The 15,394-nt window shown below is 37.9% G+C and overlaps 1 protein-coding gene across 1 annotated transcript in view; it reads left to right on the top strand.

The window, feature by feature from the left end:
• MMS22L (MMS22 like, DNA repair protein) overlaps nucleotides 1-15,394 on the top strand; it is an 87,450-nt gene that overhangs the window by 51,395 nt on the left and 20,661 nt on the right. The window contains exons 15-16 of the mRNA XM_058802316.1: nucleotides 12,017-12,207; nucleotides 14,635-14,785. Coding sequence (XP_058658299.1) covers nucleotides 12,017-12,207; nucleotides 14,635-14,785 — 342 coding nt within the window. The remainder of the gene's footprint in view (nucleotides 1-12,016; nucleotides 12,208-14,634; nucleotides 14,786-15,394) is intronic.

Here is a 15,394-nt window from a genome sequence, read left to right as displayed (position 1 = left end):
TTTAGGTGGGGATTTTTGCATATACGTGAACTAAAAAAAGGGAATGCAACAGCCTAGAATAGTATCGATTTCAATGCAGCTTGTTACATTTTTTTTTCTTTATTGTTCTTTGCTCTTTCAGTGGATTAAAAAATTCTATGTCTGACCTATACTGAAAGTCTGCTTAGGGAAACTAAATGTCTTTTTATCTCTACTTTTTCTGTTGTTTATTCAAAAGAACTGAGCAAGCACCTGTTTAAAGCAACAAGATGACTCCCAGTGCCTTGAATAGTGCAGAATCTAGGAGAGACTACTTGGCTGAGATCCGTGAATGGCTAAGCCCTTATGCTAAAATGAGTACCTGGACACTCTCTCCTGGGACTTCAGATTTTGGGGCAGCAGAGGGTCACTTTGTGTGCTTGTCCCTTCCAGTTTGTATTTTGCATTGCAGACACAGGAAACTGCAATCTTAGCATGTGCCTGCATAGTACAGGGGAGAAGCTGGCATGGCTGAACACCAGTGAAGGTAATTAAGGAAAATTGCAGTTGGGCTCAAATCTGGTGTCTGTTTTTCCCAACAATATTCCACAATCTGAAATGTGAACTAGTTGCACTGAATTAACACAGGTTGCGTTGTCTTTGCTGCTCTTGCAACCTTATCTTTTCTAAATGTGATTAGGAAAAGGAAACAGCTCCCTAACACAAATTTGCTAGGGTGGCTGTGGTAGATGTAATATTCCCCCACAGCAGACCTAGACAAAGCAAGCTCAGGCTCTGTTGCTTGCATTTAAATTACGGTCATAACAACTTGTCTTTTCTGTGCTGCAGTTAAACCCTCTGAGAAGGGTTAAGGAGAAAGTGCTAAGTAATATTCTGCAGCTTTGAATGTTTGGCTTTTCTGTACCTTTGTGTTTTAGAGTTGTGTGTCTGTTCTTGTTAATATCTTTACTTTGTCTTTGAGAATGGTAAGGATGTTGGGGATTTCTTGTTCTCCCCATGTGTTTTAAAAGTATTACTGAGCACACACAACATGCTGTCACAGTGCTCGCAGGGTTCTCTATTACTGTGCTTAGCTATAGAGAGGATTATATTAAACTCTGTAACCTTGCTGGAGCACCTCTCTACATTGCTGCTATATTGATAATCTTCACATGATTCACTTGCAGTTGAAAATATTTTATTCACAGCATTAACACTTTCAATCCCAGTGAAGATTAGAATCTTTTATATCAGGAGATGAGTCCCTTGATGGGCAAATAATTTTTCTAATTTTAAAATTTTTTTTATTTATTAGTGTGGTCTTGCAACTGTTGCCTCAGACATTTCTTCACTTAGGCATATAGAGGGAATAATCATCAAGCCTAGCCATTCAAAAAATGGGTAAAACAATTTATTGATGAATGAATTAGTGGTTAACTATGAGGTTATTATGCTGTTTAATTGTTTACAAAATAGTGGATGCTTTTGGAAAAATATGTGTTCTAAAAGAAATACACAAGAACATTTTGGAGTAACTAAGAAAAACATTTTCTAGTGTTCCTCATCCACAAATTATCTATGAATCAGTGGATTGAAGGAGCAACACAAGATTTGTTGACATTTTCTGTATTAATACATTAATGAATAGCTTTCCTCTAAAATCTGATGTTAAATGCATAGGAAAATCATTGGAACTTATTGCCCCATCTTTAATATTACACATTATAAAATCAGAATTTTGGTGACACTTGTACTTCATGTCTTTAAAGTAAAGAGAATCCAGTCAGTAGAAAAGAATTCCAAGGTTGATTTCCTTTAGTTTGTCCCTGATTATATTATGGTAGTTCTTCTCCAAATCCTTGCTGTTTCTTGTAATTTAGTAGGAGTTGCTTCAGGTAGACTGCTGACCCATTTCTCCATTTTTGTAAGACTTTGATCAAGCAATCAGTGGAAAGTTCTTCTTAGTGTTTATACGGAGTATACATCTGCATCTCATGATTATGTCATCTCTCTGGCCTGCATCATTGCAAGTCTCACTGAGGATCCAAGTCTCTCTTCTGTTTTAAGTGCATGAGGTAAAGGTCACTGCAGGAAGAATGGGATAAAAGTGGTGTAATGTAGTAGGGAGAACTGTCTCTGCTTGACACTTCATTTGTGTGTTTTATTTATTTTTTCTTTCTTAGTTAAATTCTACTGAATTTGTTGTGTACCCATTTTCCTCTTTGAAGAATAACCACATTTCTTCCTGCAATTTCATGGGTTCAAAAATACTGTCTTCTTTTATTCTCTTATCTCTGCCAAGTCTGTAGGTGGTATCTTGGGAACTTTCACTGCTTTTCAGTGAAGGGCAGGAATATTTGGGCTAGTACCACTTTGGCCTTTGTGCAACTTCTGCCATCCAGTAGGAAAAAAAGTAAAGGAGTCTATATGAATGACACCTAGATTTTGAGTCTTTGTCACACCAATGTGCAGTTTCTTTCTAAAAGTCCAGAAGGTGAATTCCCAAGGAATATTTGAAGTTTCAAGGGATTACTGTGTTCAGAAATGTTTCAGTTTGACAAACTAACATCCCTTACTCTGAATGCTTGGTTTGAAAATTTTGAAGAGGATTAGGTCATGGCTGCTTTTGCCAGTTTTAGTGACTCCTTGATTGGGAAGATCCTTTAATCAATGAGAACTTTGCTGGTTATGTATCATAGCACATTATTGTTTTCATATTGCTGAGAAAAAATGGCTGTCTTAGAAGCCTGAGACTTCCAGTTCAGTTTTTTTTTCTGTGGTACATACTGTTTGCTCTGTTACGTCCAAATATAAATAATTCAGTGAAGAACATAAATCTAGCAAATTCCCCTGTATTAGTTTCAGACAGAGACCCATTTCTTGAATTGTATTTCTGTAAAGAAGTAGCAGTTGTGTGTTGAAAAATTTAGAAACTTGGACTTAAAATTTGAATAGTGTATGTTTGCTATTTTTTGTGTATTATGGGATCAGTTGCAATGGTTATGTTTTGTGGGGGAGTTTTTTGTTTGCTTTGTTTTTGTAACCTTAAAGTTGGAAAACTATATATACTGGTTTTGATTTAATTTTATGTCAAAATGTAATTGATTAATTTTAATTGTGTAATCTATAGACTGATTTGCAGAAGATGCATGAAACAAAAAAAAATTAAAAGCAGTAAAAAAAACTGCTTATGAGAATATTTAAAAAATCATAAGCACTAAATTCCTTATCTTTTGGTAGAGTGATTCATTAATTACTACATCTTGCATCATCTGTTTTCACACCCTCTCAGGTAATATAAGAAAATATTACTTCACTATAACATGTAAAGGGATCTGAAACATTTTCTACTCTCTTCCCTATGTTTTAGTGAATATTTCAAGTAATGTCTGAGAAATTAAATTTGGCCCTAGTCTTCCAATCAGCAGAAGGAAAAAAGTAGTGGTTTAAAGTGGTTTAAACTTCTTAAAATGTGTATATCTTCAAAAGGCTTTACGTCATTTCCTGAATAGGTTTAGTTATGAGTAAGAATCATTTTGTTGCAGGCATTTTCTGTTGGCATTATTTAACTTGGGAAGGTGACCCTGAGCTAAATTGCAATGTGTAATTTGAATGCCCATGGGCTGCCCTTCATTGGCTTGATTGGGAGAGATTATCTGGATTTCTAATATACTTTAATTACTCTGCTTATATAAATTGTCACATTAGAATCTTCTTAACTGTTGAGTCTGTTCTGTCAATGATTCACTAACAGTAGGAATATACTAGGCTCTTCCACTGAGGTTTGAAGATTTATACCACCAATGAAGAAGTGGAATGGCTCTATTTAAACCTGCTGTATCTTCAGTAAGAAAGAGTATGTGATCTGCTTCTACATAGGCAATGATTGATGTGTGGTAAATTGAAAAGATCTGTAGCCTTTTTTATTTTGTTAAAAGACATTTTTTCAATTAAGGCAACACAATGCAAAATATGTTTTAAGATGTTTGGGGGTGATGTATTCCTAATGTGTGTGTGGCAAAAAACCAAACAAGCACAGTGTGAGTGAGAGGTTTGGGTGGAGAAAGGTAGAGTGTCTTTTAGCTGAGGTTTTACAGGGAAGCAGTGGTAATTGAAATCATAGACTGGGTCAGGTTGGAAGGGACCACAGTGGGGTCATCTGGTCCAACCTCCCTGCTCAGGCAGGATCATTGTAGAGCTTATGGCACAGGATTGTGTGCAAGCAGTTCTTCAGTATCCCCAGTGAGGGAGATTCCACAACCTCTCTGGGTAACCTGATCCAGTGCTTAGTCACCTATACAATAAGAAAGTTCTTCCTCCTGTTCAGGTGGAATTTTCTGTGCATCAGTTTCTTTCTACAGTGTTGTGGTGATGTTGGCATCTTTTGACCTTTTATTCTTGGGTATCTGTCTGCCTGACAGCTCTGTTCAGGTGAGCTTAAAGGTTGCCAGCACTTGGAAGAACCCTGCTCTCAAATGATGTAGGGGTCTTCCAAGATACAATGGTTAACGACCTACAGTAACAGGTCCAGCTCACCAGCAACACATTTGACACGTGTAGTATATGTATCTTGTGCAACAAACCACTCTTGCCTCCTCTCTGGGATTTTGTTTCCTGTTGACCTACAGAAAATGTAAAGGATTGAATCCAGCGTGTGTGGTGGGCCCACAGACATCTGATTTAGTGTCATGAAAACAGAAATCTGTGTGTTGGGAACCACTTGCAGAGCCCAGCTGCTGAAGATATGTGCTTAAGTGTCTTGGGGTTTTGTTTAGTTATGTTGTTTGTTTGTCATTTAAATCACAGGCAGCAGCTGCAGTGATGATATCTGCTCTCTAGTGATTAGTATGTAATACTGGGAGAGAAGAGTGTCCATGCCTTGTTCTAGGATTTCGCATTTTTATCCAGTAATTGGTTTCACATTTTTATCTAGTAACATAGAACTCAATCAAAAGCAGAGCCCAAAATAGCACCAAAACTGGACCCAGCTTCCCTCCACCCTGATGCTGTGATTCACTGGTTGCTACATAAAGAAAAGTGTATTCTGTGTTTGAAAATACAAGTAGCTACTGCTGCACCTTATGCAAGCTGCCTGGTTTTTTTGGTTTGGATTAGTCGTGATCAAATTTTTGGGCCCCAGTAGACAGAGATTGAATCAGATGCTCAGCTCAAGGCTTTTGTGTAGATTAGTTGCAGGCATCTAGGGAACTTTCTGGTCAAAATAGGGTGATCTGACTAAGTGATCAGTTTGGGAATTATTATTCAGGAGTCTGATATCTGTTTGTGCCCTGCTTTTTAACCATTACATCCTTGTATCCCTTTGGATCTCATCCAACATCTAAGAGACATCACGTTGTGTGTGCTTCCTGTTCCTGATGAAGGTGTGCTGTAATGCTGATACTAATGGTGTTGTATTACTATACAACACCACTATAAAGAACTTGAGCAAATCCACTATAAAGAACTTGAGCACCGTGAGGGAATTTAAGCATTTGATAAAATTCCTATTTATAGAGAGTTCTGAGAAACATCCCACTTCCCTAGTTAGCCCTCCCTACTCCATCACATAAGTCAGTAATCATCATACACATTCATAACCAGGCATGTTATTTGGACTTCCTTTTTTGAGTAAACATTTAAACAAATGGTTTCTTGAAGCAAATTAAAATGAAAGGTGAACAATAAAAGATAATTTAATAAGTACTAAACTGATAGGGGTATGTTGATCTTTGATGATATTGTGTCATGATTTTTCCACTTCTGCTTATACACTCTGCTGTACAGCAGTACAGCTCTGTGGTGGTGGTGCTATTGTTATGGCTTCCACAGTGCTGACACATTATATAAACTGTGAGATCTTTTTCCAAATGTTTCTTTTAATGGATGGGAAAATGTGGGTTTGGTCTTAAGTTTCTTGTTTTGCTTAGCTTTTTGAAATGTAGTTTTTAATTCCACAAAGGTGGGTGAAAATTCTGTGCACTTTAAGAGCTCCTACTGCAGTCATACCAGACTCAGTATACTGGGTGCTATATAAAAGGCTATAAAAAATAAACTGTATCCCAGAGAGCTTAGAAACAGATTTAAAAGAAGGCTTGGATGTTTGAATCAGACTTGGGTAGAATTTAGTCACCTTCCTTCATGCATGTCTCACTGAAACAGACTAAATATGGAAGTGTCTGACAGCGTGTAGGTCACTCTGTTTTAAGCACCCAGCTTCCATGGGTACCAAAACGTGTGCCCAGAGGCATTAAGGCTGTTTTCATAGATCTTAGCTGTTTAGCATCCAGCTTAGGCACTTTGAGACCATAAAGTAGATGTTCTAGCACTTAAAATTCTTGTAAGCATGCTGTCAGTGCCCTTACTAAACATGCTGATAACCAGGAGTTCAGTGCGGAGCTCTGCCACTTGGCACACCTGCATTCATAGCTGGGGCCAAGAGAAAGGAGCTTCACCTCTTCACACATGAGGTCAGATGGCCACAGTCATTCAGTGAAAAGAGAGCCAAAAGCCTTTATCATGAGATGCCTGAAACCCAAATCTGTGACTTGCCACCACTCTTTGAGCTGCACCACCATGCAGTTAGTGTGCCTTTTTTGTGAATCCAGATCCATTTCTTTTGCATGAATCTGCATTTGTAAGAGGTAGGATCCTGCAGTTTGTTACTTGTATTTTGGCACAGTGCTAGGATACTGCATTGAAAGCAGACTTGAACCTAGATGCAGCCATTTTGGTTTTGCCTTTTTGAGTGCCAGTACTATACTTCAGATTGAAACTAGTTTTTATTTTTTAATGTTTTAAAAAGTCCTGTATAAAAGTATTTTACTCACTCTAAAAGTGTGTTTTTCCTTACACTTTGTATGATATTTTATGGTATCGGAAATGGTTGTGGTTCAGAAGTGTTACATGTATTTGGTGTCAACTGCATATTTGAAGCACAAACAAAAAAATAAATGCCTGTGAACAAATTACTGAGTGGAAGTTGAACAGTGAGTTTGTTAACATGAGGGTTGATATCCACAGGCATCGATGAAACAGGTGCTATAGTTGCAATTTTCTATAACATGCAATTAAATGACATAATAGTCAACTAGTTGAATACTCATACTCAATATTCAAAGGTGTATGGAGGGCACATGAACTTTTTCAACTTCATCTTGGATAGATTTAATTACTGAAAATGTGTGTGGCTTCTGCTGAAACCTTGCTTGCAATTCTGGTCACTGTAAATAGCAGTTCTGGTGGTATGACAGGAAGAAGTCAGTAGAAGTATTAAAGAAGTATTGGTGTTTTATGGCATTTGAAGAAAGTGAAATTGAATGAGTAGTTTTTAAGTAATTCTGCAATGCTGTTTGATAAATATTGTTTGATTGCTAAAAGCTGAGTGTACTGCTTTGTCACAGACATCTTTTATGAAAAATCCTTTCCTTAGGATTTTTTCTCCTGAGAAGCTGAGAGAGGCCTCAGGAACAAAATGTAAACATTGATTATCTGCTGCTGTGGAATGCAACAGGTGCATCTGGGATTGGTCTCATGGAGTTGTTTCTAATTAATGGCCAATCACAGTCAGCTGGCTGGGACTCTCTGTCCGAGCCACAAGCCTTTGTTATCATTCCTTCTTTTTCTATTCTTAGCTGGCCTTGTGATGAAATCCTTCCTTCTATTCTTTTAGTATAGTTTTAATACAATATATATAATAAAATAATAAATCAAGCCTTCTGAAACATGGAGTGAGATCCTCATCTCTTCCCTCATCCTAAGACCCCTGTGAACACAGTCACACTGTTTGTCAGAAATTGGATGTTTTGAAACACCTTGGAATCCCAGTGTCTGTGTCTGGTGGGAGGGGCAGGCCAGGCTTTGCTAAAGGTGAGGCAGTGCCCTCCTCCACCCCCAGGCCATGCCCAAGCCCTGGTTGAGCTGTCAATCATGGCATCATCTGGGGATCTGGGCAGAGAATAGATACTGACCTGTGGGAGCAAAGGCAGAGGAGGCCACCAAGTTGACAAGAGGACTGGAGCACCTCCTGTACAAAGGCTGAGAAGGTTGGAGCTGTTCAGCCTGGAGAAGAGAAGGTTGTGTGGTGACCTCATGGAAACCTTCCAGTGTCTGAAGGGGCCGACAGGGAAGCCAGAGAGGGACTCTGCATCAGGAACTGTTGTGGTAGGACGAGGAGTAATGGGTACAAACTAAAAGAGGGGAAATTTAACTTACCTATTAGGAAGAAATTACTGTGCGGGTGGTGAGACACTGAAAGGAGTTGCTCGGAAAAGTTGTGGATGCCCCAGAAGTATTCAAGGCAAGGTTGGATGGGGCTTTGGGCAACCTGGTCTAGTGGGAGATGTCCCTGTCCATGGAGTAGTGTGGGAAATAGATCATCTTTAATGTCCCAGCCAACTGAAACAATTCTGTGATTCCATGAACTGTGTTGGTAATCTTATACTGATATAAAAGAGGGAGAATGTTTGGAAGGGAAATTTCAAAATTTAAATATTGTGCAAGTTCCATTGATTTGCAAAGGGCACAAAGCACTTACTACCTCTCTTTGAATCTGATTGTGATGGTTCTTTGCTTCCTTTCACATTGCCTGAGTTTTTCTGGAAATAACTGATGACTGTAGTTGAAATTCTATGCATCAAAACCATTCACCATTTTAGAAATACTCATATATCTCTTCCCAATTCCCTAGTTTTATCCAAGCGTGTTGATCCTTCAGGTGGTGGGTTTTCATTATTAATTTGTTTCAACATCAAAAGGTCATTCAGGTCCTTTAAGAAGACTTTCTTGAGCTTAATGTAGGCTGTACTGGGCAGCTGAGATTTGTAGATGCTGTGGCTGGCCTGCCTTGGACTGGGAGTTGAGGAGCTGGGAATACTGTCTGTGAAGAAACCAATGTCTGTATTCACAGCCTGTGAAACCCTGAGGGTGGTAGCCCCTGGCAGTGCTGGTAGGAGAGAGGTCTTCTCTCATGTTGGGGAGTTCTGAACCCTTCTAGATCAAATTAAATGACATTTCATTAAGTCTGGATGTTATTATGTATCCATTGCAGATTACAGACTAGTAGTGACTTGAAAGTTTCCATTATACAGGCAGGCTGATGAGTTTTGTGGTTTACTCTTCTGGCTTGACAAACTTCGGCTCTGTTTTAGTAATGCAGGCTTGCAAGGGCATATTTTATGATTACAGTGTCTACATCCAGATAAATGGCTGCAATTCTTTACTCTAGGTGTAGGATATAGAAAATAATCCTGTATGCTACTATTATACCTACACATCCAGCACAATCCTCATTCAGGTAGCACAAGCATTCCCTTCTTTAATAAACCCAGGGTTTATTTGATCTGATTGCAAAATGAAAAATAAAAAACAAAAAAACAAAAAACAAAAAAAAAAAAAAAAAAAAACAAAAAAAAAACAAAACGCTTTTTTTTCCCTTTTTTTAAGAAATAGAAAATTCATTATTTAAAAGAAGTAAAAACCACACCAAATTATTACCAATGTAATAAGGCAACTGGTGGTTCCTGAGTTCTTAGCAGAATAGAAAATCAAATGTATAAAGTTTTAGAAATTGAGTAATGTTTGATGGTATGCTTGTCTAGTGTTAGAAAAAAGTAGAAATCTGTATAAAAATTAAAATTGCATTTATTCATATTTTAGTCGGGTTAAAAATGTGCTAGTTTGTAGAAATAGCTGGCTACTTCAGCTGCAGCATATATTGATGCTCCATCTATTCCAAGCATTTACCTTATTGCCAGCATTTGTGTAGGTTACTATGAATAAACATAAATAGTGATTTGTACGTGTTGCCCTTCCACTGACACAGAGATATATTACCTTACTTTGGAAGTCTGTACACCCTTCTACTTTGCATAGATGGCTAAAGGAGATGCAAGGCACCCGTCTTTGGAGAGGCAATTTAGAGGAGAGAAAAAGGTCTTTGTGCAGTTTTACAGTGTAGTCTGGGTGTAAGTAGGGCAGAATTTGGTCCCAGAAGTTTTATTCTCTGCATTATGAGGCATCATGTTTCCTTTCCTAACAAAATAGAACAGAAAAGCCCTTTGTTTTTACTGTTAAACTTTTTCTTTTTGCAATAGACAAAAATAATTTTTTTAAACTATTGTATTATCCCTTGCTTTTACCATCTCATCATTTGACCTCTACACCTGACGGTTTCTACACCCTTTTCTTTGCCCTGTTTTCATGAGGGGATGTTCCCAAAGAAGTGCTGCTTGACTCTTTATGCTAATCTTGCTTCTATTTCAGTTCATGTTGACTTGGAGAATATGCCTTGTAAATAGGAATACCAACTGGCATACTGAATATAATCCTCAGTTTCTAAGCATTGATTGTTTTCACAGCATCCTTAAAGGGTAAGCTGTCTCACTATCCAAATATCATGGCTGGGAAACTGAGGCTAACAAAGGCTGTATGATTTATGTGAAGCCACAGAGGGAATAAATGTTGGGTTTAGAATTCCTGGCTTCTGCTCCTGTGTTTGGACTCATGCCATCTCTCAAAGAAATCCTTGATTCCTCCTAATGCTGCATACCTTTCCTTGTCTGTTAAATGTAGCCATTCGAAAAGTATCTGGTACTCAATTCTCTCTGTCTGTCCTATTGAAACTAATGAATGCCTGCAGGCAGGCATAAGGTATCGTTACCTTTGACAGCCACTATGTTTTATGTTTTACATTATGTGTTGGGCAGAATTTTTGGATACTAATTTGATATAATGAGATGCGCTTCTAATATCAACTGTAGTACGGGAAGGCCTTGCAGCCAACCTACTCTTTATTTAAAATTATTCCATTTCAGATGTCCTAATGAGTGCTGTGAGTTGTGTAATTCTTTCATAATTTTCCTCCGTTCCCAGAAGGGAACTAGAAGCTGGAGTTTTTTCTATTTTTGTTTTGGTCTATTTCAAATTAGGGTAAGCATAAAATAAAGATCCAGGGGAAGATTTTTGTGAAACAGTTGCTATTGTGAGAATGGCAGTTAAGAAAAAAACATTGTAGTCTAGAAATGTTAGTGTTAAGGCAATTCTCGATGCCTCTGCAGTTTGCCATTATCTTATAAATATCTTGACTCTGACTTTACAGTGCTGTTTATAGAATTTAATAAAGCAAATGTAATAATGCTGCTTGTGCTTTAATGTACAATCTCAATTGGGTTGACCAGAAGATAAATAGGAACAGGAATGATAGTGCGTTCCTACAGATTGTTTTTAATAAGCATGTTATTTAGTTGATCAGCCTGCTACTATAATGCCTCCTTTCCTGCTCTACCAGACAAATTTATTAATGTCCCCCTCCCCATTTCTCAGAGAACATTGATTCCCCGAAGACATATCTCTATTAAACCTCTAGAAAGTCACAACTTCCAAATTAGATTAAGTAGCAGGAATTGTACTAGTAGAATCAAAGAAAATTGAGTGTGTTATTGAATTCATGCCACATTGTCTGAGGAAGAGATGGGAGTTATGTGTAGTGGTAACTTTTGTCTTTACTGTACTAACAAAGCTGTGGGCATTGCTGTCAAACCTAATTGTCTGCAGTGCATCAGGATAAAATGAATCTTTTATCTAACCTCGTACCTAGTGAGATTGTACAAGTGAGAAGTAGATTTCAGAAGGAAGCTTTACAATTGATCAAAATCATTTGCCATTATTGGCTGTACACAACTCAATCCTAAGAATCCTAGTGACAGAAATTTTAAAGAAGCACCTGCCTTTCGATTGGAAGCAGACTTGCTTGTCATGCTAACGGTTGCAAAATGCAGATATTAATTTTAAAGCTGCCAATTTCTCATTTTGATCTGACATATTAAAAAGCATATAATTAATGGTTGACATTAGTAATTAACATTAACTTTATGGTGCTTAATATGCCATCATTCATCCATCAAATAACTAGGATGCATAATGTCTTTGCGTAAAGGCTTTAATTGCTCAAAATGATCCTTCCGTTCTCAGACTCTACAGTTTAAAGTAGCTGTAAATACTGTTTAAAAAGATGTGAATTTTTCATTTATTGTACGGAAACATTGTTTTTGTTTCTCCCTAGGAGCCTGCACGAACGTGTAAGCCAGGGACCTCAGCTGGGAAACACAGCCCCAGATGCACAGCTTCCATTAGTGGCTAAAGAGCACCACCTTGCTGTCGCCAGTGCTCTCTGGAGAAATTTCTTTCCCTACTTGAAGAGCCAGAGAATGTCACAGACGCCACCTTCCCCACAGCTTGCTGATACTGCTGCAGGTTAGCACTGACCCTGCCTGCGACCTGCTGGGTTTGGTGCTATTCTCTGGGTCACAAACTTTCAAGGAGTTTGTACTTTGGGATATTTCTCCTTCCATGTAGTAACTTAAGTGTGTATAAATGAAAAAAGAAGAATCTGTGCTAAATGTTTTGACAGAAGGAAGTATTGTAGTGTTGAGTTCCTTAATAGGGTACAAACACATTGAGAATGCCAAAGGGGTTTGAAGCTACACAAGCCTGACTTCTTTTTCACTACTAGTCACAAATTATAATCAACATGCAAGTGTTATACAGTATAAATAAGGATACTGTTTTTCACTATATTCAGAATTTACTTGTTTTTGTAGACGTTTATTTGTATTGAACTGTTCATAATGGTTGAGATTCAAACTAAATTTTCTAAAATATTTTTCATTTGAAAGCAATTTTTAAAAGGTTGCTTACTTGACTGTTGCTTCTTGACAAATCTTTATGTTTGTGGTCATAAAACTATTAATGATTCATTCTAATTATTTGTCATGCTTTGCACTGAAGGCTTTTAATCTTGAAGTACAACATTCCATATGTGTGTGAACTCCACATGCAACGAGTCAGCTTGGCAGTGAATAGAAAGATATCCCAGTTTGATCTTTCACATCAGTAGCTAACATGGCATTCTGCAGTTACAATGAAATCTTGTATCCAGTTAACTAAAATTCAGAAGAGTGAAACATAAAATATTTTTTCCCATCATGATATGAATTAGATAAAGTTACAAGCTCAGGAGTACTGAGATGGTAATAGAAAACCTAAAAGACCCTTCATTTGAAGCAGCTCTGTGGTAGTTAGGAGGCAGCATTAATGAAAGAGGCAGTGTGCAACAGTAGTGGTCTCACACTGCTGAAACATGTGTGAGAAACAGCAATACAAATCAAAGGAGAAGGTTGTTAATGTCAAAACTTTCATTCATTTCCTACAGTGACATAGATTTTTTTCTATTTTATATTAGCACAGTGAAATAGCAAGAGCAGCAAGCTATTATAAACTCCTCTGGGAAGGAGAGGAGTGCAGTTGTGACCTGCTTTATAGAGATGTGTAAGGTAGCACTACAGAGACAGGCAAACCTTTCCCATGCTGTTTGAGCTTCTTGCCTTAAGGTTGCAGCCCAGAGGAGAGGGAGAGCAGCTGTCACAGCTCTCCTGCTCCCCCTGCCAGGCAAACAGCCCGGGCCTCACAGCTCTGCTCTGCCTCCCGTCTCTCCCCAGCCTCTCCTAAGGCTGATGCTGCAGAAACGAGGTGATAATCTGGAAGAAGGCTGGCACAAATTGTTTCCTCACCTAAGGCAGAATGGGGACTCTGTATGACCTTATCGTTTATTCTGAGGCACATAAGGAAATGGGAAGTCCTTCATGGCTAAAGGTAGTCTGTCCCTGTACTGTTAATTAAAACAACTTTATTGTTGTTTCTGAACAACAATAAAACTAGCCTTTTCTGTCTAATTTAAAGTCAGTTTGTCAATGCATGCAAGTTTATATTTATTTGAATTGGAGATTTTGGGAACTAATAAGCCCCTTTTTCATTGCCCTCCAAAGTGAGTTTTCCTGACTCATTTGATGTTTCTCATTTCCTGTAACCTAATAACTGCTGAGCATTTAAGATTACATCAAATTTCTGAGTTTTTATGCACTTATCATTTGCAGTATTAATAAGGCATTATATTTTTATTCTGGTACTGTTGGATACAGAATCTACAGTGGAATTAACAGAAACAGCAAAAGGTTATGCTTCATTACCAAAATTCTGCACAAAGTACTGCCCCAGTTTCTAGATCTGCAGCAGTTTTATGGAGATCCTTGGCAAGAGTAAATTTTTTCTGTAGTGCTTTATTTATATGGTAACTTTTGATACATGAAAGTCTTCTAAAAATAGAGAGGTACCAGCTTTTACTGAGTGAATTCTTTGCAGATCCAGTTTTTCACTGTGAGAAGTGTGTAAAAACAACAAAACAAATAAATAAAACTCAACCCTGTAAAACACAGTAATACTTAAGTATACAGGGCAAGATATAGTGGATGGAGGTAAGAAAAGGAAGTCAAGAAGATGAAAAAGGAGGTTTTAAGACATTGCAGAGGTGGTAAAACTATGCCTTCAGGATTTATAAACTGTGGTTTTGTGAATCTGTTTAAAATTGCATGTGTTAGGATCTATTTTTCCTCCTTTGCCACCCATGTGTCTTGATGATTTACAAACTGCTTGGGATAGAGACTACATTTTTAACGTGGATACAAACAATCACTGTAAGAACAGTTGCCCTGTTCTAACTGAGATTTCTGGTACTTCCAGACTGCACATTAGTAATTGTAATTAATTTTCAGTGCTCTTTGTGGAACAGAGATTTTACTGAGAAATTATTAAAATGGTGCCATGTTTTTCTCTCTTTAAAAACAGGTTTTACTCTCTTGGCTTTGGATATACCCAGCAAAGCCCTGTCAGATCTGCAGCCACAGCCTGTTCTGTCGATGATGCGGCTCTTTGGGTGGGATGACATGGTGTGGCCTCAGCTGGTGTCAAGATATCTAAGTCATCTAATTGAAAACAGGTGAAAAGTTGTGACTATTTGTTCTTCCATCACCTTTTCATCCTTCATTAGGAGGAAAATTTTGCTTCAGAATGTAATGTTTGATTAAAACAGTGCAGATTCTTTGCATCCTCTCAAAAGAGGATCAGCTAGTGCAGATTGCCCAAGACAATCCAGTAACATTTTTATATACCTGAGAAATTTTATTTTCACTAAGTAAGCCTCTGTGAATCTAAGATGGATGGGTGGTGGTTGTTTTTGTTGTGTGCTTTTTTTTTGCCTGCCATGCCCGCTTCTGAATCAGGTTTTGGAAGCAGGGGAGGTGAGAAATGAGAGAGAAAGAGGGAATATTTCTGTGTTGGGCTGTATTTGAAAGTGAAAAATGTTGCACATTTTTAGGGTACGTAGTGTACTAAGGACAGTAACTGTAAATCAGGATATGGTAAAGATTATTTAAGTGTGATTGACAAAGATGAGGCTATGGCCTTCTTGCAGGGAGGTGTTAGAAAAGGTTGAATTTAGTTCCTTGTGTTTCAGTTTGGAACTTGGGAAAGGAGTGTTCAATCTTCTGCTAAATTTCTCCTTTATGTTTTTTAAAGAGTGAGTTTCATTCAAGGCTGCACATACCTA

The sequence above is a fragment of the Ammospiza caudacuta genome, chromosome 3 (assembly GCF_027887145.1).
Source record: "Ammospiza caudacuta isolate bAmmCau1 chromosome 3, bAmmCau1.pri, whole genome shotgun sequence".
NCBI classification, from domain to species: domain Eukaryota; kingdom Metazoa; phylum Chordata; class Aves; order Passeriformes; family Passerellidae; genus Ammospiza; species Ammospiza caudacuta.
This window is presented reverse-complemented; position numbering and strand designations above follow the sequence as displayed.